The sequence below is a fragment of the Phaseolus vulgaris genome, chromosome 9, assembly GCF_000499845.2.
Source record: "Phaseolus vulgaris cultivar G19833 chromosome 9, P. vulgaris v2.0, whole genome shotgun sequence".
NCBI lineage: Eukaryota > Viridiplantae > Streptophyta > Magnoliopsida > Fabales > Fabaceae > Phaseolus > Phaseolus vulgaris.
Genome location: NC_023751.2, coordinates 27,529,192 through 27,555,812, shown reverse-complemented (window position 1 = coordinate 27,555,812; position 26,621 = coordinate 27,529,192). Strand labels below are relative to the sequence as shown.

Sequence of the window (26,621 nt, the reverse complement as noted above, 5' to 3'; positions counted from 1 at the left end):
TTGGTGAATATATCCATACGTTAGTGAGAAGATTAGATGGAGATTAAGCGCATTAAATCAGTTGGGGACCTTTTTCTTGAAAGAGATGCAACGAATTTCCAACTATTTGGCGTGTTCATGGCTTGGAAGCAATATCTAAGATACTTTGTCACAATAGAGGACAACTTGTTTAAAAGAAGAAATGTTCCAAGTCACTAAGCAAGTGAGAAAGCTTTTACAACTATATTAGACTTCACATAAGAACTCAGGGACAATAGGTTGTTTCTTAGTCTTCTAAGAAATCAAGGAAGTACCAATAAAACAAGAATAAGCTGTGACGGATGAACCGTGAATCAGCATATGTTACCTAGTAAAGATCAGTGAAGCCGAGGAGCTGAATGGGAGAATCTTATTGAAAATAGAAGAAACAGAAAATCATCATGTTTATCTCAAACCAAACTAGACACAAGAGAAGGAACCAAGGAATACTATACGGGAAAAGAAGAGAAACAAAAGTTGACTCAGCCAATTAAGACAGTCGCAAAATGGAGTTGCAATGCAAGTTTGTTTGGTGTCACTCTCCAATAATACTTCTGATGAATGGTTGTTGCTTGTGTGGTGGATGAAGAGTTTTCAACCACTTCACCAACGTCGAACCCTCCAAGAACACATCCTTAGCCAGTTCTCCGTTTTTACTCCATTCTTCTATCTGAGCTACCAACTGCACAATCCTTTCCTCAACATCTCTATATGAGGCATCACTATTACCAGTTTTGTAGCGAAGCTCTTCCACCTCAGCCCAGAAGCAAGATGTTGAGGTAGGTTGTTGTGGCCTTCTCTGAGAATGTTCCAACCATCTTTGAGGGTACCTATATCGTTTTGGCCTTCCCTTAACCATGTAAGAAGAAGCATCATCCTCGTAATGCCTCCCATGTCGGTAATAATTAGCAATGTCTAGAGGCTCCACTAATTCCCTACACTCTGTTCCAAGCTTAATCCATTCTTTCTTCGCTTCAAACTCATCTGGGAGTTCATAACTTCTTAGCTTTTCAATGATCTCGTCCCACACACCTGCTATTTCTAGCCTCGTCACATTTGCTTTGAAGTCCTCAGCTTTCTTATGCTCCCTGAACCCATCGTAGAAACCTACTTTTTGGTGCTTCCACATTTCTCTGTATTCCCCAAGGTCCTTCTTTAACTTTTGCTCTATAAAGCTTCTCTTCTCGTTCAACTTTTTCTCATTCTCACACTTTCTTGCCTCCAATTCTGCTGCTGCCCGAAGGCACAGTCTTGCTCTTAGGCTCTGAAATTCAAAACAAACCAATTATCACACACATGTATTTTGTAATTCCTTAGCTAGATCCACTAAAACAAAAGAAAAATCCTTGCCCCCAAAGAAAAAAAAGAGTTAGTATTTCATTTAATACAAATACTCAATGACATCACTAATCACTCATAATATCCATCAATTTCTATACAAACACAATTCTAAATTCGTATAGAAATTTATTTTGTATCATAATTTTCGTTTGGCAAAAAATTATACTAAAGTCTTCATGATTAAGTTTTTTGCAAGAGTATGACAATTGTTTTGGTAATGATTTACCTACGTATATCATTGTTTAACAAACCCAACTTTTTATGGTTAAGAAACATATAGCTAGGACTTTATCCCATGATTTTATTAGAGTATATAGTACATAGTTATATTATTTCAATAATTGATATAATGAAGAGTAATTTACTTACCAGACCAAGGTCATTTGAGCCACCGGCATCATCTTCAGACAAAGCAAGATTCTGGAGATGTTGTTGATCTAAGTGCAAAACATTCTGTGCTGCAATTTGTTGCAGTTCGGTGCCATAAATTGTATGTTCACTTAAGCTTCTGTAGGCAACTTGAGTAGTTTCTGCCTCGGTGCTTAATTGTGCAGAGAAAAACAGGACTTGTAGAACTGCATTTGGGTTTGTTATCATAATTTTCTTTCCATTTCCTGTGCAGAAGAAATAAGTGCCAAAGGGTCTATAAGGGCTTAAGGGAATAAAATTTTCCAGAGTTTCCAATGTGGTATTTGTGGTGCCCATTAGCTTAGAAGCAGCATGGCTTGTGACAGTTGCAGCATTTGAAATTATGGTAAAGTAGAAATCTGATGTTGCACTTGATCTTCCCACTGATTCGCTCATGAAAGACTTGGATCTGGGGTTGAAGGACTGAGAAATTTGTTCAAATGACTGGTCAAGTGAAGAGAGGGGAGCAAAGAGGATTCTTGGCACTATGTCATATCTCATCACATAGTGAAAGAAATAGCTAGACCAATTTTCTCGCCTTGTTGCATGGGAAAATATGTGATTCCCAATTAAGGGTGAACCAAAGGTTATACAGAGGGGAGTGATACCCCCATGGGAATTTGGAGGGTATTTTTCTAAGGTCCAGAGGGTTGCCAGAATGGCCATTGGACCACCAGAAGAGTGCCCTGCAAAAACTATTTGCTTCTTTTTATCCATAGCTTCCTTCACCTGCAGAAATGTTGTTTAAAGCGAAGTACTTTGTAAGAAAAGTGATAAATCAAAAGTAAGACCAATTAATAATGTGTTTGGTTTCAATCCCAGCGAGATTTTTCATATTTGAGGTGTGAAAATAAAAGACAAACAATTATAGTTTTTACATTTCAAGCTTGATTCATTCTACAGATTTCCGAACAAGTTATATCTTAGGCATTATGATGACCATACATGAATGAATGAATTGGAACAAAAAGTGAGTTACCAGTAAAACAGTAACACCGCATTATTACTACAGAATTATATGATACTACTATCAGAAATTCTAGATTTTTATACTGTTATATTTATTGGCTAATAATAGTATAGCTGAATGAGTTTCTATTTAGTGAAGCTCTTTCTTTCTCTATGTGAATCCAAAAAAGTAATTGTATCAACACTTTTAGCAACTTTCTACTAATTAACATTTTCCTTTCCTTAAACAAAGGGAACTAACAGTTGACAAATCAATATCAGTTACATAACTAACAAATTAAGAAAATTTGTAACTGGCAGAGAAAATCCAAAAAATAATGTTTTGCATAACTGAACCATTAAGGGTAAGCGATTTACTGTCATACAATACCTTATCTGCAAGTGAGGATCTGTCCAACAAAATGTCTTGGAATCTTTTTGAGAAGAACTCATTGACTAAAGCAGGTTCATCGTTCCCAATGCTTTTGAGAGAGGGAAACAGATTAAGATCTATTTTGGTTTCACCAAAGTTTCTCTGAGAGTACCAATCCCTGACAGCACCAGATCCAGGAAAAGAGATGATAACTTCTGAAGTGCCGTTTCTGCTGATCTTTTCAATAAGGTAAGGTCTGTCTGGTGACCTGTGAGCCCTCCAAGACACAGCATAATAAGCCTTCTCAATCACCTCTCCCCTCAGTGCCATTCTATAATTGCTTCTCACCCTCTTGCTTCACACCCTACTTGTGAGAAGGTTTGAAGTTTGATGAATGTTCAGCACTGAAGTGGAGATGGTTCTATTTGATCAGATGAGACCAAGACCATCACTTAGGCTTGGCATTGACTTAAACATGATGGGGCCAATAATCCGTGTTGAACACGTGTATGTATATAGTACTGTAAAACCAAGACAAGGCAAGTTGGCTTAGACTAAATATTCTATTCGATAAACCAATGATGCGTTCACGAATCCGTGTTAAACACGTGTATGTGTGTATGTGTGGATAGCTTCTTTGTGAAACCAAGACCAAAACCCGCACACTCTAGAAGTAAACATATGACGGTGTTTGCAGTGTAATTGGATCATTGAACATTTTACCAACTGTTTTATGCAAAATAAATTTAATTTTTTAATTTAAGTTTAAAACAAGTAATACTTGTGATTTTTTGTGTGTCTAATAATAATCCTCAAATTATCAATTTAGATAAATAAGAGTGTAATAATTAAGATATAAAAATCTATACAAAATAATAAAATCGATTGCAACAATCGTTTTCAAAATAAAATATGTTTATATTTATTTCTAAAAAATTTTAATTTTGATATTATAGTTGTAACTTATACATTTTCATTGTTTTTTTGTGTTGATATTCAAATTAAGAATGGATTTGGTTGAGAGAGTGGTTAAAGATACAAGTATTCACGCCAAATAAGTGTTCAATAGCTTATGGGTATTGAAGCCTTCTGGTTATTTATGTGTATGTCAGCTCTTCTTTTCTGGAGACTAATAGGGGGCATGTACGACGCCACTAATGAGCGATGTATGGGTGATGACTCTTACGACAAGTGTATTGAGTCAGAAGTAATAATTTGTTCCTAAGGACGGATATCGAACCAACAAGAAACATATGTACAATAATTTGATTTAAAAGATATTGACATAAGTTTGCATGAAAATTAAATAAAAGCAAAGTAAATGATTTGGATGATTCAATTGACAAAATTAGGAATGAGGTTAATCCTTCTTACTCGTTTGTAGTTTCAATAAATGAAAATATATAACATTTCATCTTTATTGACATTGATGCACATATAAAAATCATTCATATCGATTCCTCGTCTACAAAATTATTAAGAGACTCTCCTAAATATTGATTATTCGCATATTTATAAAAACTCTTTATCATTACGAACAAATGTTATAAATCAATTAACATTTCAATTTTATTCATAGCATTCAAATATGTTAAGCAATATCATTTAGGTTAAATACTCAAAAGTACTTCCCACTCAAATCTAGGATCAAAATCATGAATAGTTTCAAGCTTTGAGAATAAAATTATAATATCAATCATCAATCAAGAACTAAATATTATAAATAAATATCACCTCAATACATAGGAGTTTGAACATATTACTACCAATTCCAAAGGAAAGCATTAGCCACTCATATTGAATATTACAAGCATGGAAAGAAAGAAAAGAAGATTCTGGGTGTTTCTCCTTGACGCTTGCCTCCTTTAGGGTTTTTTGTCTCTCCATATCCTCCCAATGATGTCTACAGTTATGTCTCACGCCTTCTATTTAACCTAATTGGGATTGGGCTAAGTGACATCTCGCTTAAGCGAGATATTACTTGCTTGAGCGAATTTACAAGAAAAAAAAACTCAATTTCACTGGAGTGAACTCGTTTAAGCGAGCCTGGGGCAAGTTCCTCTGGAGTGATCTTGCTTGGGAAAGTTTTCAATGTTTTAACTTTGTCTTTTCATCTTATCTTTAACTTGTCCATTTTTCTTTAGCCCTTTTTGTTGGGTCTATTAGTGTCTAAGTTCAAGAGGGGAGGGGTGAATTGAGCTTATAAAATTTTCGCAAGAACACACAATTTTCAGTATACCAGAGGCAAAAAGAACATATTGTTTTTACATGAAACAGATTGATTCTTCAGAGCAGTCTAGCACAGTTTGAATTTGTTCAATATAAAATTGTGATCAACAGAGGATTATAACAGAGTCAGATCAGCTGAATATTATGAGGATGAATGATACAGTTATGCTTAGTGATCCAACAAATTTACTCAACACAAGGTTCAAAGGAGAATGATTCTTTCTCAGATTTTAATGAATAGACTGTTTGTTCACAGATCACTTAAACCATCATATGCAATTGTCTTGTTTGTGATTAGAAAGCTTTAACAAATCAGGAAGAACAGTTCTTACTTAAACCCAGAATTAACAAATTCAATTTCAAAAGAACAGATTTAGTTCTTGACAGAATTAAGCAAAACCAGAAATGAGTGCAGGGATGAGAAGAAAAAGGCACACAAGTTTTTATACTGGTTCACTCATACAGAGCTACGTCCAGTCTCACCTTACCCCAAGGTGGAATCCACTAAAACAGTACCAATTACTTACAAACACACCAGTTCTTGAACACTACAAGAACAACACAATCAATGCTGAAAAACTCTATTTCAGCACACCTTGCACTCCAAGAAACCCTATCAAGGAGTGACTAACACTTACACCTTTACAAACCAGAATAAAGGAAAGATTACACCTGAAAAGAAGATGCAAGAACTCAAAACCAGTAGTTCAATTTGCTGCAGAATTGCACCAGCACCTTCACCAAGATCAAAGGTTTCCTAGAACAAGCACACTTGAAAATCTCTTTGGAAAACCTTTCAAAAATCTTTTGATCCTCCTTCTCACATGGAAAATGTTTGATCTCTGTCAAAAACGTAATTGCTCAGCACCTTTTCATGTGAGAGAGACTTTTCTTTATATAGAAAACAGTTTCTAACTTCTTTTCAAAAAACAGTTGAAAAGCAGTTATGAAAACAACAGATTCATTTTTGAACTTAACAGATTTATTTTGTGAAAACCGTCAACTCAGCTAACTGAAATAACTGTCTGAGTTGTACCTTTGGTGCCCTAACTAACTTGTGAAAAACCTTTCAGCTGACCAAAGAATAAACCTGTTCTTTCCCAGTGAAACAGATTAAAATATAGCAAACAGGCCAGCTCAGCTTTAACTGAAATAACTAACTAAGCTTTACCTGTGGTGCCCTAACAGAATTTTAGAAAAGCCTTTTAACAGAGAAGAAATAAACCGATTCTTTCTCCATAAAACAGATTTATTTTTGTACTGATTTAAATCTTTTAAGAGCACTTTTAAAAGCTTTTCAAAAACCATTTAACCACATCATGTGCTTGATGTAGACTTGGTTAGGCATCTAGGAAGGGTCATACAGCAAAAGGCAACCTTACACAATTACAAGCCTACATACAAGATCATCTAAACCTATTACAAACTTCAAAGCAAACTAGCTATTTTTCTACATCAAACACACACAACACTAGGTAGAGAAGAGACTTCATCTATCTTCAACACTTTTATCTCCATTTTCCTTTAGAATCCTGGAATTAACACAAATTTAGGAATAAATCATTCACATCATCTTATAATCCAAAAATATGTAAAAAGGTTCAAATTCTTAAATTAGGGGTTGGATTATAACTATTTTATCAATAAAAGTCCACAAGTGTCTATCTTTTTGTATGAAATATTATTGAATTATGACACTTATCAATGGATTGTATTTCCTATCTAGGGGTCATTCGATCGAAATCGTATTGTCACTCCTTAGCCTCCACACTTTGTATTTGACCTTCACAGGAACTTGATAACGCCTTTTTTTCAACCTTTTTCTTACTCATCACCTCCTCAACCTCAATGTAGCATAAATCCTTGACCCAAATTTCAGTCATAGTTTCAACTCAGTTACAAACCAAGGACTCACCAAAAGGATTTGCATGAAGTCCTTTAACAAAGGCTTCCAAAAATATCTATTCATTGGGTGGTTGAATGCGAAATAGGGTGTCACAAAAATATTAAGGTAGTCTTTAAGGGGATCATTTTAATTCTGTCAGATATCAAATAGGTCAATTGTTTCTGGAGGTTTTATTGTGTTTGATGCAAATTGTTCGATGAAAATTTGTGAGGACTTTAGAAACGAAGGATGGTTTCATCTAGAATACTATTGAACCACTGTAAGGCGATTCCCGAAAGGGTCCTTGCAAACAATTTACATCGATGGTATTTGAGTCTCCTGAAATCAGTATTTGGGTTCAAAATGCTCAAAGATGATTCTTTCGATCAATGGATTTCATAAAAGATGTGATTTTTGCCTCAAATTCTAACCAATCCTTAGTTCGTCATCTGACTTCATCATTCTCTCGCAGTAACTCCTGTATGATTTGAAGAATTTTTTGAAGGGTTGAAGCATTGCCATGTGCTTTTGGTTGGGCTGTCTGGCTTGGGTTCCTCATGTTGAGGAATAAGTTTTACCTTGCCAAACGATGGACGCCAATGTTTTGGTTGAGAGAGTGACTAAAGATAGAAGTTCTTCTCTACCTAGTGTGTTCAAGTGTCTTTTCAAACTAGGGAGGCATCTTATATTTATAGAAGAGTTAAGATTGGTTAGAGAATTTTTTGGAAAGATCCCTAGGTAATGGAAATCAACTTCTAAGCTAAGCAGGAAACTTGGGCTAAAAGATGAGAAACTCTACGACCCAAATTTCTTAACAAATCTGTCAAAACGCTACTTAGTACTCACTCAAATCAACTTATAGGAGATCATATCATAATAAGACCTAATTATTCTCAGTATTCTACCAATCACATAGGACCCTCTAATCTGACCATGATTACTTCAGTTCCTAGAAATAATCCTATCATGAAATTGAAAGAACGACCCAAATATATTTAGATTTTCTTACAAATGAAACAACTTAAATAAATATTTAAAACAACTAAATATTAATAATTGATAAGTGTCTAATTTCAGTAATATTTCATATTAAAATATAGGCACTTATGAGGATTTATTGCTAATTTACATATAAAATAATCCTTAATTTATGAATGTATACCTTTTTATATTTTTTATGATCTTTATTTGAATAAGAGTATTTTATTCCCAAATTTGGTGTTAATTGCATATTTCTAAGGAAGATTGGAGATTTGGATTAAAGATGAATGATTTGAGCAAAAAAGATAAAGATGGAATGTCTCAGACTGGAAAAAGATGCAAAGAAAGATTGGGCCTTTTTTATGTTTTATCATTTAGTCCATTAGCGCGACACAAGAAACAACCTAACCCTAGAAAACTAGGATAAATAGAGGGCTAGAGGCTCAACCTTAGTGTGCCAGATTGAGAGGAAAACACCATAGAGTGAATTGTAACCCAATTGGGAGAATGGAAGGTGCTAGAAGTATGCGTGGCTAATTCTACCCTTTGGGATTGGGAATAATCTGCTCAAACTCTTGTGTATTGAGGTGATATCTTATATATTAATATTCAGTTCTTGATTGATGATTGGTATTGTTGTTTTACTTTTAATTTTCCGTGACAAATTGAGAATCTTAAATCTGACCGGGAGGTATTTTTAGGATTCGGACCTAAACAACAATACTTAACTTATTTGAGTGCTAGGAATAGACTTGAAATGTTAATTGCTATTAAACGTCTGAGCTTCGTTCTAAGTTGTTCTTATAATTATGCGAGGGATCGATGGTTAGGGAACATTCTTAAGGATTTTATATGCGAGGAATCAATATAAATGATTTTTATACGGGCATCAATTTCAATCAAAGAAAGAACTTAATATTGACATGCTAATCAAAATACTTGAGAGTGAGAGAGATGAAACTAATCTTTATTTTTCCAATTGAAACAACTAATTCTTTGTCTGTTTTCTTATTGATCAGTGTCAACACAATTAATTCAAAACTCTTTTAATTGTTCTGTTTTTATATTTAGCGATTATTGTACTCGATAATTCACTGTTTCTTGTGGGATCGATATCCGTCCTTAGGGACAATTATTACTTCTGACAAACGTGGTGCACTTGTCGTAAAAAGTCATCAATAATCAAATAAACAATTATAAGGAGATGTAAAATATATTTAGATTTTCTTACAAATGAAACAACTAAATATTGATGATCAAATACACATTATAAGCATTATAAGGAGATGTAAAAAATATGGAGATTTAAATAGTTGACAAAAAAACATGGGCAAATAGAAATATATATATATATATATATAAGTCTTTCATAAGTTTTTTTCCAGTTGGCAGTAAATCAATCCATGTCTATTGTTTCCAACCTAAAATGATAATAAAATACTCTATTCATAAATTTATTTGTACCTGTATAGGCAAAGAGTGCCTAGATAGTACCTGAAACTGGGCGTATAATTGCTGAGATAATCTTCTTGTTCCTTCCTTCAAGTCTTCTTCACAAATGTTGATGCTTGGTCGGGAGTACCTGAAAAAGGCACTCCGACGATCAAGTAAGAACTCTGTGTAAAAAGTATATGTTGGTGATTGACAAAAGCGTATTTTACTCTTCCGCATAGGGTATATTTATAGTGTAGGTTATGGGCCCTTACGGTGATATGCCGAATCAACCATCAATTGTTAATAACTGATTCGTAATGATTCCTAATTTACAGGAATGTATAGATATATTTAGAGAATATCCTTAATCTCTTTTTAGTTGTTGATTTGTCGGAGATGTTTTCCATATATTTCGAAATATGAATGTGACTTATTAAGTGTAGAACTGTTATTATTGTCATTCATTGCATATATTGTAATGTTCTTTAACTCAGACAGTCGGTGACTTAGGTAGAGACGGACTCGGTCGATACCAACCGACACATTATCGAATGGTTATTTTTATACCATCTATATTTTTTTATTATTAACTTAATTATCCTTTATCTAATACAAATCCACAAAACGTGAATGTAATTCATCACGTTATTTACAACTCATGCTGTGATAATGCCACTGATATTCAGATCTTTTAAGGAATAGCTTCTTTAATTATAATATTTCTTAATTAAACTTTTCTTTTTTATTGAAAAAATAAAATACTTATTAAAAACCTATAGTTTCAATTGCTTTTTAAATCCAAAGTGTTTAATTTAAAGTAGGGTAACTAAAGTTCTTTAAGGAAATGCATTACTCCGCGGCGTCCAAAGGCAAGGTAGGGCTCATAGAATTATCCTAATTAAAAAAGCTACAATATTAAATAAATAGATGGTATTTAAAAAAGTGTGTTGTTAGTTTTTTTTTCATGTGGGTTTTTCTTTTTGGATTTTTCTGTTTGTCTCTTTTTAATTTGGGAATTTTAATTTTGGAAGAGGTCCAAACAATACGAAGTTCACTTTTCTTTGCTGAAACGGTCGCCAATGACAACTTCAATGGCTGTTGAGAAGACTTGCCCCTTTAATTAATAACATAACCTACCAAAGTCTTTAACAACATTATTATTTGAACATCGAGTCACAAAGTTTCTGCTACCTTTTTGGTCTTTTTTATTGCAGAGACGGCTTCACCTTTGCTGGCGACAAATTTCTTTTACATCGCAACAATCATGGTTTTTGCTGGCAAGAAAATAATATATAAATATTAAAAATATTTAATATTATCACTTTGGATATGATATGAAAATTTGTTACTATTCTTTTTCTTGTAAACCTTAACATTAAATAGACAAAACATAAATTGTACTAAATATTTATTAAAAAATAAATTTATCTATATAATCTGTTTTATTCAATAATTTTACGAGGTTAATGAGAATTTAAATACATATTTCAATAAATTTAAAGTTATAAAGATTTAATATGGACTTGAGGTTGATAAAAATTTAATGTGTACTTGAGGGTTTGATAAAGATTTAACGTTAGATTATTCAATTTTCCTTACCATTATGTTTTCATTAGTTAACGTTAGATTTTGATCAAGCCAATTAGCACAATAGGGAAGAGTGTTATAGCAGTTTCCTACAAGCAAAGTGCTAGGAAGAAGGATTGTTATAAAAGGTATAAAATCTTAATAATTCTGAATTGAACCAAAATCTAGATTCTAACTAGCTTATTAAAGTATAATCAATAAGTCATATCTTTTGTACACCTTAGAAATCCATCAATGTTAAAGATTTTATGTACCACATCAGTGATCGACAAGGGAAACACCAGTGAACATTTTGCAGAACCAAAATGAAATAAACTCAAATCCAGCTTCAGAAATCATCTTCTGATTGGCTAGAAGATGAAGTTTCTGACACATTTGACAGAAAATACAAATCAAAGTTAGGGAATCTGAGTGGCGTCCTCTTTGATGGCGACAAAGGTGGTGTTGTTGACACAGCCTCTCCTCCGACATTCTTCTTTTCTACCTTCCTTTTTAGTTCTATGCAAGCCTGACCAACCATGTCAACAAAATTCTTTATAATAACAAACAGTTGAAAGGGGTTTACCATGTTGTCTTTGGATGCTCCTGATAGATAGTAATCATTTGTTTTTTTCACAAGCTCCATGATCCTTGTCTGCTCCTCTTTCACCACCTCAAGTTCTCCCTCACATTCCTCTAGAAACCCTTTCATTTCGTTGATAAATCCACCACTCCCCGTGTTGCCACAACATGTTACAATCTGTCTAATTTCACTAACATGAGCATTAAGAGTGGAACACATTGTGATCAAATTGTGATACTCAATACTAGCTGCTTTCTTTGCTTCAGATAACTCATCACTTAGCCCACCTAACACTTGCAAACCAAGCATAGTGTATTCTTTATCAGCCTCTTGTTGCATCAGGCTATATGAATAAGCTCTATTCACATTGCTTGCTTCAACATTGCTTATGTGAAGTGTGTGCTTTCGATAGAGAGCTTGTCTTTTTCCCTCTGACTGAACCACTTGTTCTACTATAAAATGAAGCAAACTAGTCTTCCCATCTGTGCTTTTCACATCAGAAAGTTTTCTAAGAGCACTCAGGTTGAAGCCTTGTGCATTGCCTCTTGAAGTTCCAGCATTCATACGATTCCCAGCCTTGAGAATGGCCTCAAGGAGTTTCAAAAACAGACCACTGGTTCTCAGTTCCTTGCAACCTCTTTCAAGTGTTTGTAGCTGTTCCTTGTGCTGAAGAACTTCACAATCATAACTCGACCTGAAAAGCATTGCTTTCAAACGGTTGAATGCTGTCGGAACTGCTTTAAGAATGTAGTACAGGAAAGACTCGGCATCAGCAAGCTGATCCGGGTTGCCACTGAATTGGATGATTTTTGCTTCCTCTTCTTTGGTGGGAGCTATTTTAGTGAGTCTTTCAAGTGTCTCAACACTTAGACCTTGACCATCAAGGACAGCATCCAAGATTCCCTTGCGAGAAATGGCAAGTGATCTTAACACAATGGCAGTATTTTGAGATTTCCTTGGGTCAAGAATGAACATTTGAGTTGGCGCATTGGAATTGGACTTGGCCAAAGTGGAAAGAGTTCTGTTTCTATCTTGTGTTTTATAGCTACTTGAATATCCAAAGAGTGATTCCATTAGTTCATCATCAAACCTGTAAAAGGGGGAAAGAAGTTCTTGTGAAGTTGAAAGTATAGTGACATAAACAGTCAAGGTTTTAAAAACGGTTAATTAGCAACAGTAATTTCAACTTAAAGAATTTTTGACTAATTATGACTGTAATGGCGACTACATCAGTTACACTGTAATGTAAAAAATTATAACAAAATTAACAATTAGGAGAATCTACCGGAAAGAGCCATCATTGATCTGATCCCACACTGTTGAATGATCAACATTTGCTACAACCTTATCCCAGTGTAGAGGCTTCAGTCTTGTTTGACCAACACCCTTCTCTCTTGAACTCTCCCCTGCCATACCCTCTTTAGTGCTTCTTATGTTTGTTTTCCCTTTGGGTGCAGGAGGGGGTTTCAGGGATGAAATGAAGCCACTGGCCTTTGGAAGTGGAGGTGGACCTGGTGGTGGTGGTGGAGGACGAGTTGGAGGAGGAGGAGGTGGTGGTGGTTGAGTTTTCTTGTTCTCAGGAATCATTGGTGAAGATTGTTGTGGTGGTTGAAGTGAAGGTGCTAGCTGAGGAGATTGTGGCAAGTTTTGTCTTGGTGTTAGTGATGTTGAAACTGATGGTGATTGTGACTCTGGCTTAACTTGATTCTCATGGCCAACTAAGCTTGGAGATTCACTTGCATGTGGAAGTTCAGGCTTGAATACTTTGGACCTGTGGACCATTATATCTATTCTCTTTTCTTCTTCATCGTGTTCATAACTTGGATTGAGTATACTATTTTGGAATCCAGTTATCAATGGTCTTCTTTCTGTGTCCATCACATAAAGAACATCAACCCCATTTTCTTCAACAATTAATCCCTTCACATTGCCACCAACTTTGTTTATATACTCAAGGTTCACTCCTGATTCTCGAAGCAAACTTGCTCCAATTTTGTTTCTCTGGCGGTATCTAGAAATCACAAATTTGTGAAAGAAGTAAAAAAGAACAGCAGCAATAAGTAACATAGCCCCAGCTGTGGCAACCACAGCCTTTGCAATTGCATGACTAGAGGCTGACATTGATATATTTTCAAATGGGACTTTGAAGAGTGAAGTTTTCTATGATCTTTAGCTGATCATGGGCAGGAAAATGCAAAGGAGAACAGGAATTGAAGAATAGTAGTAAGATGAGAAGAGAAGTAAAATTGCACACAAGAATTAACACTGGTGTAGTATGTTTTCAATGTTCTTGGTTACGGTTGTTGATATTTTCAATGAGGTAGTTGTCATTGGTCCATGTCAGAAGGAGCTTAAATTGGATACAAAGGGCAATTCCACATTCATGACCAATAAAATTACACATAAGACGGCCAAATTTTGGATTGTTAGCATGGATGAAAAGGAACGGACAGAATTTCCAACTAAAACTAACAAAAATCATTTATACTGAATTGGATAAACAAGGGAGAAAAAAAAAGGAAGAAAAATATGTAGATGAGAAAAGAAGAATAGACAAGAAATATTATTTTGTACTTTCTACTCTAAATCAATTTTTCTTTTTCAATTCCAACTTCTTATAAAATAGTTTTAAATTAAACGCAGGTTGAATTTAAGTTGCAATTTTCAAAGGAAACTCAAGTTCAAGTGAAATATGAGAAGACTTGTCGACTAACTTATATAATGTTGTATTCTTGAATGTTATTATTGCAAGTTTTTTTGGTCATTTATAATTTTGTTTAAATCTTTTATATTTTTTTTATTCTAATATTTTTTATTTCATCAAAATCTTTTTCTATATTTTTACATGTATGACCAGTGTTAGGTAATTTTTAGTTTTGTTTCAAGTGACTTCACGGATCGCAACAGAAATTATGTTATCCAAAATTTAATTTTAAACCCAAGGGTAAAATGGTAATGTTATAAGATAATCATTTAAATTTTATTATTTATCACATTCCATAAATCACTTACAATTTTTTTCTTAATTTCCTTTATTTTTTACTATATTTTCCTTAATCCAAACAATCTTCTTTTTCACTCAATTCTTTTCTATTTTTATCCATTTTCACATCCTCAAATCCCCTATTGAAACCCCTCTGGAAACAAAGAAACAATCTTATGGTGTTGCCTCAATCACTCTAAGTATTTTTTTTAAATAAATTATTTATTATAACAAATAATGATTATGTTAAAAGACCTTTGTTTAGCAAGAAAGTATGGAGATTTTCTATTTCTTCTAATGTTCACTTATTTCTCCTTCTTTATTGTGACTTGTATGAGACCTTGTTTTCAGCCTCTATTCATTATATTTATTATTAATTACGTCTCTTTAATCTCATGATTTTTATGAAAATAGTTTAAATATATTAACAGTATTATCAAGATTCACTTATTAAACAGATTTAATTGGCATATCTCTCTTGTGGTTCAACGACCTACTAGTAATATTAATGAGATCGGGGGCTTAAGAAGATCAAGTCTAGGTAATAACACAACATAGTCCCCCAACATTGAACTTTGAGCCTAGAGACTAAAAGAAAGGGTAAACGAATCTCACATTCCTTTAGCTCAGCTATCTACCTAGAATATTTTGAGATATACCCTAAGAAGATCAGGCTTGGACGATAACACTACGGAGTCACCCGACCTTAGGTTATGATGACCAATACCAAGCATATAAGCTTTGGTAATGACATCAAGCAAAGATTATCAAGCATATAAGTTTTGGCAAAGAAGTCAAGCAAAGATTGCAAACGATAAATAAGTTTTGACAATGACCTTGTTGAAGATTGTTAAGCATATAGTTTTGGTGACAAAATCAAGCAAATGTTGCTAAGCATAAAAAATAGTGTTATCAATGCAAGAAAAATAAGTTCAAAACAACAAATATTGTAAAGTACATCAAGTTGAGTGTCACAAAGATTCTATTAACTAAAAGACTACCAAATCCTCTGACATAGAAAAACTCAACACATTACTCGTAACAATCTTATTCAAAACATTTATAAATAAAAAGTTTGTCATATTTAATGATCTTACGTAGAATATTAATGTATTGTGCATGTGTCCTTGCCAAAATTTATTTATGTGTTGGATCATAGAAATGTCTTACAAGATAAAATAAATACGGTTATTTCTTCATAAAAAAAATTATCGATATTTTATCTTACAAGAAGATTTTATTTATATATACTCTCCTTATAGAGTTATTTTTTAAACCTTATAAACAATTATTTTATTGTAACTAGAAATAACTTTATATAAAAAAATGCTTGTATTGATTATTGTAGGGTGAAATAAAGGGTAATATTCAATAATAACTTTATGTATTAGAGATAATGATAATATTTAATAATAATAATAATAATAATTAGAATTGATAATATTTATAATATTTCCACTTTTGTGATCTAATATTAAAATTAAAGTGTTTTAGTCTTGTGACCTGATATTAAAATTAAAGTGTTTCTTTATCTTTATCTATTGCACTTATCATATTGTCTTTACAAAAATTGTAAACTATTTCTAAGTTCTATTAAACTATCTTTATAACTAGATTATATTTTTTTAATAAGAAATAAATAAAAAATAATAATAATGAGGTATTGTGTATTGGAACATTTTCTTTTCTCTTTACATGTAATTTTTATTAAGAAGCATATGTATAAATGTGACAAACGTCAAATTTTATACACAACTATATTGGATATATATTTGCAAACATTAATTCACACTCATAATTATTTCAAATACCCAACTTTACTTATTTATTATCATTTTAATCATCAATCTTTTATTTTGTTAAAATTTAGTACAAATAAATTTCTTAACTTTTATAATTTTTATTTCGTTATTCAAATAATTTTAATTTAACAAAATTAATTATTGCGGACATATAAAATCGTCGGATTGTTTGTAGAGCTAAAAATATCCAGAGTTAGAGGGAAAAAACACCTTACATATTAAAAAAGTAATAGTAAATTATATATCACAATTAAATATATAAAATAAATAAATGTTATTATCTAAAAGTTGGAGTAAGTTTGATCTTTCCAATTTCAAACTAATCTTATCCGGCCTTAGGAAGAAAAGAAAAACTATTTTTTTTTGCAGTCCTTTTGCCCCCAGCATCATATCCCAATGCTATTAGAATAACAATATGAAAAGAAAATACACGTCATATAATGTTTTATCGTAAGAATACAAAATCAAAATATGATGAATTAAATCGGTTAGCAGAAGTTTTAATGATATTTGAACAACACAGATTAAAATATTTTTTTTAAACTAGATAAAAAAAAATTACAAAGTCAATTATTAATTTTTTTTTATAAAAAAACATATTTAGTAAAGAAAAATAGAATAGGGCAGGGTGGTGGAGTTGAGAGAGTGTAGACAAGTTTGAGATCCTTGAGACAGAGAATCCAGGGTATGGACCTAGTGGTTTCTCTCAATCACAACATTTGCATTATTGTTGTTTATCTTGCAAGACCTATAATAATACAACACACACCAGTGGTTTAAACTTTGAGGCAATGAGTAATGGTGAAAGGATGGTTGATTGAGGCTTTGATTATGGTGGATGTAACGGTTGAAGTAGTTAATAAGACACATAATTGAGGTTGATCTTAGGTATAGTAATAAATGTTTGAGTGTAATGTTGTGTCTATGAAAATGGTTTAATCTTGCTCCAGCTGTTGCACAGAGGAAAGGTTGTGGGAATCTTATCTTAGGTTGAAGCGGTAGAATGCTGCTTATTTATTGTTCTACCACTTCTGCTTCTTCTTTCTTTGGTAGATGCAACCTACTGTTATCATCATCCAAGAATCACGCTGGATCTTAAATTCTCAATCAAAAACCTCACGCCTTCGGATTATTAAACACCCTCTTTTTTATTGTCTTCTCACAACTGTCTATTCCTTAATTCTCGGAATGCAGATTAGTTTTTTTTTTTAATTTAAAGAATTATTAGTGTTACAGTGAAGTGGAAGGATGTCTCCCAATTATTTAATTACAATCTCTTATATTTACTCAATATTCAGTCAATTTTTAAAATCATGTCTGATCGACACGCTGACGTGGTTTGATCTCCCTAACCGAGCTGACCTCGACATTCACGGACGGTCTGGCCGACCGACACAAATAATCATTAACACTTAAACCAAAGTTGGTGAAACTAAATTACCATTAAGAATTAAGTAATACAACCATAAGTGTGATTCATTCAACTAATCAGATCCAATGAGGTAAACTCATTAAAATAATATAAATAGCACACATTCCAAGGAACAAGGTACGTATTTATTACTGCACACCTATCCGAGTGTCGAATACCCTCTTTACTGACTTGACTTGAGCGTCGGAGTGTTTTTTGCAAGTACATCTCTCATTTGGTATTCATCCGAAACTGAGAGCCGAAGAAGTAGCACAAAGGCGAAAATGATCCTAGTGAAGCCCTAGCAACCTGCCCCTCAAGAAAGGAAGAAGACGAAGAATTCAATAGTTTTCTAGGTCTCATCTCCTTGTAAAAGTTTCTAATACAAAAACAAAGAAAAAAAAGTATCATGATTTATGTGAAAATAAAAGGTCACGTTAGCCTTTCAAAGACTTTTCTTTTGGGAACAACATTTAATAAGATTTTTTTTTTTTTCTGAACTAATAAAGTACCATGATTTATGTGAAAAGCAAGAATTAGCAATATTTTATGGCTTTAAGCCTAGGGGAAGTGGAAACTTTGTTGTGAATGCAAAACTTCTGGTGATTGATAATAGCTACACTCAAATTCATTGGTATTACCCCATGATTGGGAACAACAGGAACTTCCTCGATTATTATAATATAACAAACAACCTTTATTGCTCCTCCAATTCTACAGCCAATTCTGAAGAAAAGAAAAATAGTTTGACCATGTTCACTGGACATTACTGGCATCCTTGGAAAGTTTCAAACACAAACAGTATTTGTGATGAACAACTGTACATGATTCAGTTGAGATTTTTCATGTGTTACCAATTTATTTGAAATAATGATGCTTAATTGAAGAGCTAAATCCGATTTCTTAATGTATGGAAAGTGAAAACAATGTATTTTGGATTCCTCTTATCCTATTCAGACATTTTTGGTGCACACACAACACATCTGTTAGTGATTATCAATTATTAACAAGCAATTTGGAGCTTCCATCACGACACACATTGTATGCTGTTAGTTACACATCCATGACGTGCAATGTCCCGAGCATGTTGAACCTTAGTTTTCGTGTGACTCGAGACTTGTCGGATGATGCAGTAGTGTTCTTAAGGAGAATTCAGAAAGCCCATGTGATTGAAACTAGAATTGAGAGACAAATGATGTACTTCAAACCAGTAGATGGTGTTTCTTGTTCTTCACACAAAGTTGGGAACAGAATTGTATTGAACATTACAATGCTAGGCAAGGCAGAGGCATAGACTTGTTGTGTGTTTCATCATGCATAGTAAATGATTGGACGCGTTTAAGTCTCAAACAGAAGTAATTCTGCATCTACTTTAGGGTGTTCAGATGCATCTTCTTCATATAACTTTTCATCTTTTAAGCATTACTTAACAATCTTCCAAATGTGCACTTAAACAGTTACCATGTGTGATAAATCCAGAACCAAAGAAACACTTGAATCGATCTCTATTAGTCTCACCTTTAACCTCAAGTTTAAGGCAACATATACTCCTTTAACATTAGAATGATAGTTAGAAGACACAGAATTTGATTTCCTAAGGTATCTGATAGTTTTAAGTTAGTTATTTGATGTTAATAAACTAAAAAAATTTAAACTAAATTTGATAGTTCATGTTTGTTATTCGTTTTGGATAAATTAGTGCCTGTTTTTAAATACTATTTAAACTTTTGTTTGATTTTGAGGATCAAAATGAAATTGGGTGTTTAGTAAAAATTGAAAAAAGAAAATAAAAATAGTATTAAAATATGGTAGGATTTATTGTACTATTTTTTATATATTTATATTCATGTTTTTATTTCTTTTATCTCTTCTCTATTTCTCTTTGATTAAATGTCTTTAATTTTTTACTTTATTTTATCTATTTCCACTCTATTAATTTAACTTTATCCAACTCATTTCTTTTTTTTTTCTCTCTATCAAAATATAATACATTAATAAGTTAAATTGCTTTTTAATAACAAGCCTAGATAAAAAGCTTTAAAAGCTTTATTTCAACTATGTTTGAAAAAATATAATAAAAAATAAATTTGTAATTATATATAAAAAATTATTAAACAATATAATCGATGGTTGTTAGGTGCGTGTAAGAAAAAAGTGGATTGTGAATTTATCTTCATTACAAATTGTGGTTTGTCGCTGTATAGGGAAAAATTTCAAGATTATGCACAATTTTAATTATTTCACAAATGTTATTTATAACATAATCAATAATATTTAAAATATACTTATTATATATAAACTTTTACGTAAATCTCTTTTTTACTGTGAAGAAAGTTTAACTCATAAAATACTCGTTATTTTTTATACTTTTAAATATTTTATTTTCTTAATTTTCAAATTTCATACTTTTTGTGACATTTTTTCTGTCCTTAACTTTTTGCTGTTTGATCCAGACAAAATCGACACATGTCCTTTTTTTCCTTTTTTATCATTTTTTTTCTCATTTTAATCTCTCAACATATTTTTATTCATTTTTAAGTAATGAATTGTTTTAAGTCATCAGGTCAATAACTAAGGTATATTATTTTTAAATAATTTTATTTAAAGAAAAAAAAGGTTAATAAACTAGCAACATTATTGTTTTTATTTAGTCTGAATTTGTATTCCTTATTTCGTAGGGTCTTTCTTACTGAATGGTAAAATTCAAAGGTGACCAAGATTTATAAGAATAAGATCTTTTTTATCTCAAATCCTTCCTCTCCGATAAATTATTTATCCATCAAATAGAAAATGTTGAAAAAAGAAAAACAAACCTTAGAAGGAAACAATGTTATACGTATGATATTAATTAATTTTTTCTTTCTTTGAATAAAATAATTTAAAATAAGAAAGTTGTCTCTGTTCTGAGAACCAATATAGAATTATTATGAGAAACCACGATTAAATAATAATTATTGAAGACAAAAACAAAATAAATAATAAACGTGTTAATCATGCATGTGTAGTGGATATAAATAAACAGTAAGAATCAAAACAAAAAGATACGTTTTTCTATGTGAAACAACTGATTATGGTAAACAATTAAGATAATGGTACATTCAGAACCCATAATTTTATACAATCATAATATTATTATTTTAATATTTTTTCATATTATTTAATTACAATTTTATTTCTAAATTCACCACATCAAATCATTTTACAAATTATTAATGCTTTTAGAAACCTTTTCTAGTTTTTTTAGTTTAATATAAAAGATGAATTTAACCTTGAAAGTATATTCACCATTATATCAAAATTAAGAAAAGCCTTTATAGAATCTTGACATTTTTTAGGTTTTATTAACTTAACAAGTAAACGATTTTTTACCGCTTCACAGTTTTAAAAAATAGAATATCAATGAAATATAACTTCAAGAATAAATAAATACTTTATTCCTTAATGTCTTGATAACAGTGAAAAATATTACAGAAGTTCATACTCGTTTGGAGAAATCCCCAAGAAGTGAAGGATCCACAAACATCACAATTAAGAATGATTGAATATAGTGAATATGAAGAGAAACAGAGGGTTTCGTTAATTTTTAATGAACTTTTTTTCTGTACAGCAAAATTTTGTAAGGGCCAAATGAAAAAGCAGAGTGATTCTGTCATCCTCATTCCTAATCCTAGTACTCAGTATCAGCAATGTGTAGTCTAAATGCAATAACATCAAAGGCTTTTGGGTATGAACAATGGTTTGGCAAAATTGGAGGAGACATAAACACCACTGCTCAATCTATATGCTCAATCTGGATTTCTTTGAGTGAAAGGTAGAAGGCGATGCAGGCAATGATACTTCACATGGATGAGAAACTGATGAGAATGAAGTTGAAATAGATGGAGGGGTGCAATCATCTGATCTACTTCTTTTATGGCTTTTTTTTACTCTTTTCTTCCCTTCACCTTTCATGATGAAATCTGTCACGCGTTTTACATCTGACAACTTCACAGGTTTCAACAGAAACTCTTCTGCTCCTTCCTCCAAGCAACTGCCAATCACAAAAGTAAACAATCAATAAATCAGTCTATAACTCAAATAATCATCAATTTTGGCAAATAAAGATTACAGTATAGAACTTTTGTTCAAATGTTTAAGTAAAACTAAGTGTTTGCCTATAATTCCATGTATGAATGCAAGCAATGAGGAGATTATAGTTGTGGCTATTATGAAGACAATAATTGCTGTTGTGCCAACAGGGTCATTGTGCAACCAATTGACAATTAGGCAAGAGGGAATCTGGATTTCATCTTGCTTCAATCATTGAAGCCACAAATGCAAGTTAGAAACATGTTCTCAAAACGCTCCTCCATGTGACTAATGTTCAGATTATTGATGGATCAGAAAATGAATTTCACTGGAACCATCCTAGAGAATGGGAAAGTGTGGGATCTAATCCAGTAATAACTTTTTCCCACGAGCGAGATTCGCTATATCCAATACACTACGCTGCTAGTCTAAGTCAAAAAACAGATTCTCACAAGTCTTATCCACCATGAAATCCCTTTTGTCCAATATCCAGTGTAATCTTCTTTATTCCTTTTTCACATGGCCAACAAATCTTTCGATCTATGCATGTGCCCAAATCATAGGGGATCTAATCATATAAAACAAATTTTCATGTCTTTTTCACACATGTAATTCAAGTTTAGATGGGAATTATGCCCTAAAAAACAAGAGTTCCAGATGCAGCAATGTGATACTCCCAAATAATCGGATACTTTAGCTAATCTAAGCATTAGCATATGTAAATCAACAAACAACATCCAAAATATTAAAACCTTTACCCCCATAAATCAATAAACTATTGAAGAGTTAATGAAGAACGCACCTATCAATTCGTGTCAAGATATTCTCAGACGACATAACCACCACCGGAACCTCTCTAAACACAGATGATTCCTGCGGATATTAACAGAGATAATTAACAACAAAGGAGAAAATAGGAAAAACCCACAACCAACAAGAAATTAAAATTAAACTAAAAAAACAACAAAGATCATTCTCATTTCATTTCCCACCTTTATCTTCTTGAGCAATTCATATCCTGTCATCCCCGGCATGGAGTAGTCTGTCATTATCAAATTAACCTTGACACTCTGTCAAAACATTCATCAAACAACAACATAAGCATCACTTCCAAGAAAACACTAACAAAAAGAAGTGTCTTTAACAATTCAAAAGCCATATATGCTTACATCAAAACCAATGGAGCTCTTCTCTCCATCCAACCCCAGATACTGCAGGGCCCTGCTTCCACTTTCCACCACCGTCACTGCCAGAACCCAGTTCAAATAACCATCAGAACACAAACCAAGTGCAAGAAAAATCAACAAAAAAGCGTCCCAACACCGAAAAAGTCTAGTTTACACACACCCATTTCGAAATCCTACTTATTATCAACAGATCAGACCAAAAAGCACACAGAAGCACGAAAATTCTTCATCTTTAGCCCTGTACCTTTGCAAGACGAGATTTTGAGCAACCGTTCGATAACCTTGCGGTCGACGTGGCTGTCGTCAACGGCAAGCACGTGTAGCTCCCCCGCAGCCACTTCCGGAATGAAAACATCACCGACGGCAGACATCCTTGGATTGACACTTAAACAACAAGTAAAACGCTAAAGGGGTGATTGAAGAAAAAAATTGGGAGGAAGAAAGGTATGGTGGAAGATAGAGCGAAGTTAAGAAGGAAGAGAGAGAGGGTTGTGGTTTATAATGAATGGTGATGATAGAAGAAAAGGATTATGAAAAAAATAATAATGCGAAAATGAAAAGGAGGGAGATTCGGAGGATCCAAATCTGAGAGATCTTGTTTGTTGTTTTTGGAAATGAAGCAGAGAGGATTATCCCACCTGCAGTTGTCGCTTATGTTGTCACAGTCATACTTTTATTATTAATAGTAACGTTGTTGATGGTCAGACACGACCAAACGTATCTTGTTGGGGTCCACCTTCAGTCTCTGCTTCCCAAACCCATCTTCCTTGACTTTCACACAGTTCACATTTTCAACCAAATCAAATCTTCCCTTGCATTGCATCACGCCTACCTAGTTGGATCCGATCAACCCTTTTACTTCTCAATAATATTCATTTTCAATTATTACATATCATTGCCACAGATCCTTTTATTCATTTAGATTATATGCTTTTTATTAACAAAATCCTCACACTTTATTTACCTTAAATTAATGGATTTCGATTCTCCTTTTAAATCCACTGCACCGCAGCACTTTCAAATCTATAATCATTAAACTTAATCAATTTTTATCCTAAAACTAATATCTTATATAATCAAATCAAACGTACGCCTCACATTAGGGATCACCAATTTTCTTTTAATTAAAGTACACTTCACTTTTTCAAATTTCAACTTCAAATAATTTTATTCATTTTTTTAAACGATTTCAATCTTCAAGATCGATTCAGTTCCTAGCAGTATGGTTTAGGTCAACAAAATTTCAATTTCAGCTTTATGCACTTTTTCAAAACACATGTGTGAAAGATCAATAAAATTGATTTAATTGTAGAAATAAATTAAATGCAGGATCTTATTCCAAATACTAATTTAAATATCTAATTAAAAACTATCAAATAATTCAAGAATATTCTTATTAATTTATTTATTTTCTAACGTTTGCCTTCCGACACATCAAGTTATCAGATTTTGCGAATTTGCATTGTATTGTAATTTTAGTGACTTGATTATGTTTTAATTTTTGAATTATAATTTGAGTGACACTATTTTATTTTTTATTTCTTAAATTGCGAGTAAGTTTATTTTTTGTCTACTAATGGATACACAAACCATGTAATGCTATAAAATAACAATATGTATACATACACGCTTTTAATTTACACGCTTTTAACGTACACGTTTTTAATATCCAACGAAGACTTTACAAGGCTAAATATCTCAAACACGCGTAACATTAATATTATAATATATATATATATATATAATTAAAGTTACAAAATCATCTATATGATGTAACAAGTAAAATCAAAGCATAATTAAAAAAAAACTCAAAGAAAGTTATTATGAATTAATAATCAATATACAAATATACATTTAGATATCAATAATTTTTTAATCTCTATAATAATATCTAATTTAGTCAATATATCAATTAATTATTTATTTTGTCTTTAAAATTTATTTCTATCTAATGATTTTCTTACAAAGATACGTAAAGTACGGTGTAAAATTTAAAGAAAAATAACCAATGTCAATTCAAATCAATATAATTTATGTCAAAGCCTTCTTATTTAAAAAAAAAAAATCTTCAATGAGTACAAAATAATATACAAACCATTTTCACGAGAATTATATATCAAGTGTGTCTTATTAGAAACTATCATCTAACTCATTTTAAAACAATTTTTAATCTACAGTTGGATATTTGTTCCATAAGCCGAAGTCGGGGTAAGTTTATTACCTAAATAGTTGTACAGCCAAACATATGTAACCATGATACAACAATTTTTCTCAAATTTTTACCACCTCATGTCTTGATCTATGTGATTCATACCATCTTTCAATAATAGATTCATGTACTTAATACTACGAATCACAAATTGACTCAACAGACAATGTTAGGTATTTTAACCTCAAATCGACCTAAATCAACATAACATGCTCATTTTAATGCATTTTCATATAATTTTCAAATGCAAGTTGAAGTATCTCAAATATTACATAACCAAATAATTAAATACTCATTTGTTGGTTAATTGAATACAAATATGCATAAGATTGACTTCACGTCATTTGAGACCATTTAAATAAGGGAGAGATTTCTTAACCTCGTTTGTTCTAGTTATAACATTAATTGTTACTTGTGTTGAATCAAGTGGGTTTAAGCTTTGAAGAATCCAAACCCCTTGAAAGATGATGAAAGGCTTCATGTGCTTGTTGTTGTTGTGTTGTCTTTTAGATAGGATATGGAGTAGATTTAATATGTAATTCACTCTTGATTGAATCCAAAGCATAGGCATTTTCAATCTTTTTAAAAGAAAAGTGTTTTTCAAACTAAGTGAAAAACAACTTGTTGTTTTGTCGCAACAACCGATTGTTTTATACTTAGGTGTTTTTAGAAAAGGTTGAAAACTGTTTTTATGATTGACTTGCTGTCAAAACCAAAACAACTAATTGATTCGTGGAAACAACCGATTGTTTGTTTTGGTACCATAACAGAAAACTGTTTTGTGCTTTGACTGAGCATTAAATGATTTTCTAACTGTTTACGCTCCAATTTTTAATGATTTGACCAATCTTTAAATGCAATATATAATTTGTTGAGATTATGCAACAAACAACTTTGTTTTAAATACAATAAAACAGATTTGGGTTTTACACAAGTTTTTGAGTTTTTGAAAAGTTGAGATTGCTTAGAGATTGAGTTTGATCAAAGAGAGTGAGATAGGATTTTTCATCTTGTATTGATTTCAGATTCGTTCTATAACAAGTGTAATCCTTTGTATCTTTTGAAAAGAACCTTGTGTGGTTGCTGAGAAGTGTTGTGTGTTCTTGAGGGGATCAAGATCAACATTCTTAGTGTTGTGGTGTTGACCAAGAGAAGTGTGTGTCTTGAGGGGATCAAGGTCACTTCTTTGGTTGTG

At 32.2% G+C, this 26,621-nt stretch overlaps 3 protein-coding genes across 3 annotated transcripts; all 3 read right to left on the bottom strand.

Annotated features, from left to right (window-relative positions):
- Positions 1 to 165: 165 nt before the first annotated feature.
- Positions 166 to 3,619, bottom strand: LOC137820015 (protein EDS1B-like). The gene is made up of 3 exons (XM_068623777.1): positions 3,107 to 3,619; positions 1,729 to 2,496; positions 166 to 1,282 (listed from the first exon to the last, which is right to left on the bottom strand). Exons 1-3 carry the CDS (start codon positions 3,416 to 3,418, stop codon positions 554 to 556), a joined length of 1,809 nt encoding a protein of 602 aa, XP_068479878.1. The 5' UTR covers positions 3,419 to 3,619; the 3' UTR covers positions 166 to 553.
- A 7,812-nt stretch (positions 3,620 to 11,431) lies between these two features.
- On the bottom strand, positions 11,432 to 14,098 carry LOC137822709 (formin-like protein 4). The gene is made up of 2 exons (XM_068627655.1): positions 13,052 to 14,098; positions 11,432 to 12,856 (listed from the first exon to the last, which is right to left on the bottom strand). The coding sequence occupies exons 1-2, from the start codon at positions 13,885 to 13,887 to the stop codon at positions 11,533 to 11,535; spliced, it is 2,160 nt and encodes a 719-aa protein (XP_068483756.1). The 5' UTR covers positions 13,888 to 14,098; the 3' UTR covers positions 11,432 to 11,532.
- Positions 14,099 to 21,373: 7,275 nt separating this feature from the next.
- LOC137821420 (two-component response regulator ARR6-like) lies at positions 21,374 to 23,870 on the bottom strand. The gene is made up of 5 exons (XM_068626007.1): positions 23,462 to 23,870; positions 23,200 to 23,276; positions 23,023 to 23,100; positions 22,833 to 22,903; positions 21,374 to 21,992 (listed from the first exon to the last, which is right to left on the bottom strand). The coding sequence occupies exons 1-5, from the start codon at positions 23,586 to 23,588 to the stop codon at positions 21,740 to 21,742; spliced, it is 606 nt and encodes a 201-aa protein (XP_068482108.1). The 5' UTR covers positions 23,589 to 23,870; the 3' UTR covers positions 21,374 to 21,739.
- Between the last annotated feature and the right edge of the window lie 2,751 nt (positions 23,871 to 26,621).

Coding starts and splice junctions, on each gene's coding strand:
- LOC137821420 (XM_068626007.1), bottom strand. CDS start 23,588: ATGTCTGCCGTCGGTGATGTTTTCATTCCGGAAGTGGCTGCGGGGGAG. Junction 23,101..23,199: donor AGAGCTCCATTGGTTTTGAT/GTAAGCATATAT, acceptor ATGTTTTGACAG/AGTGTCAAGGTTAATTTGAT. Junction 21,993..22,832: donor ATCTTGACACGAATTGATAG/GTGCGTTCTTCA, acceptor TGTGATTGGCAG/TTGCTTGGAGGAAGGAGCAG.
- LOC137822709 (XM_068627655.1), bottom strand. CDS start 13,887: ATGTCAGCCTCTAGTCATGCAATTGCAAAGGCTGTGGTTGCCACAGCT. Junction 12,857..13,051: donor ATCAATGATGGCTCTTTCCG/GTAGATTCTCCT, acceptor CCCCTTTTACAG/GTTTGATGATGAACTAATGG.
- LOC137820015 (XM_068623777.1), bottom strand. CDS start 3,418: ATGGCACTGAGGGGAGAGGTGATTGAGAAGGCTTATTATGCTGTGTCT. Junction 2,497..3,106: donor GATCCTCACTTGCAGATAAG/GTATTGTATGAC, acceptor ACATTTCTGCAG/GTGAAGGAAGCTATGGATAA. Junction 1,283..1,728: donor GCTCAAATGACCTTGGTCTG/GTAAGTAAATTA, acceptor TTTGAATTTCAG/AGCCTAAGAGCAAGACTGTG.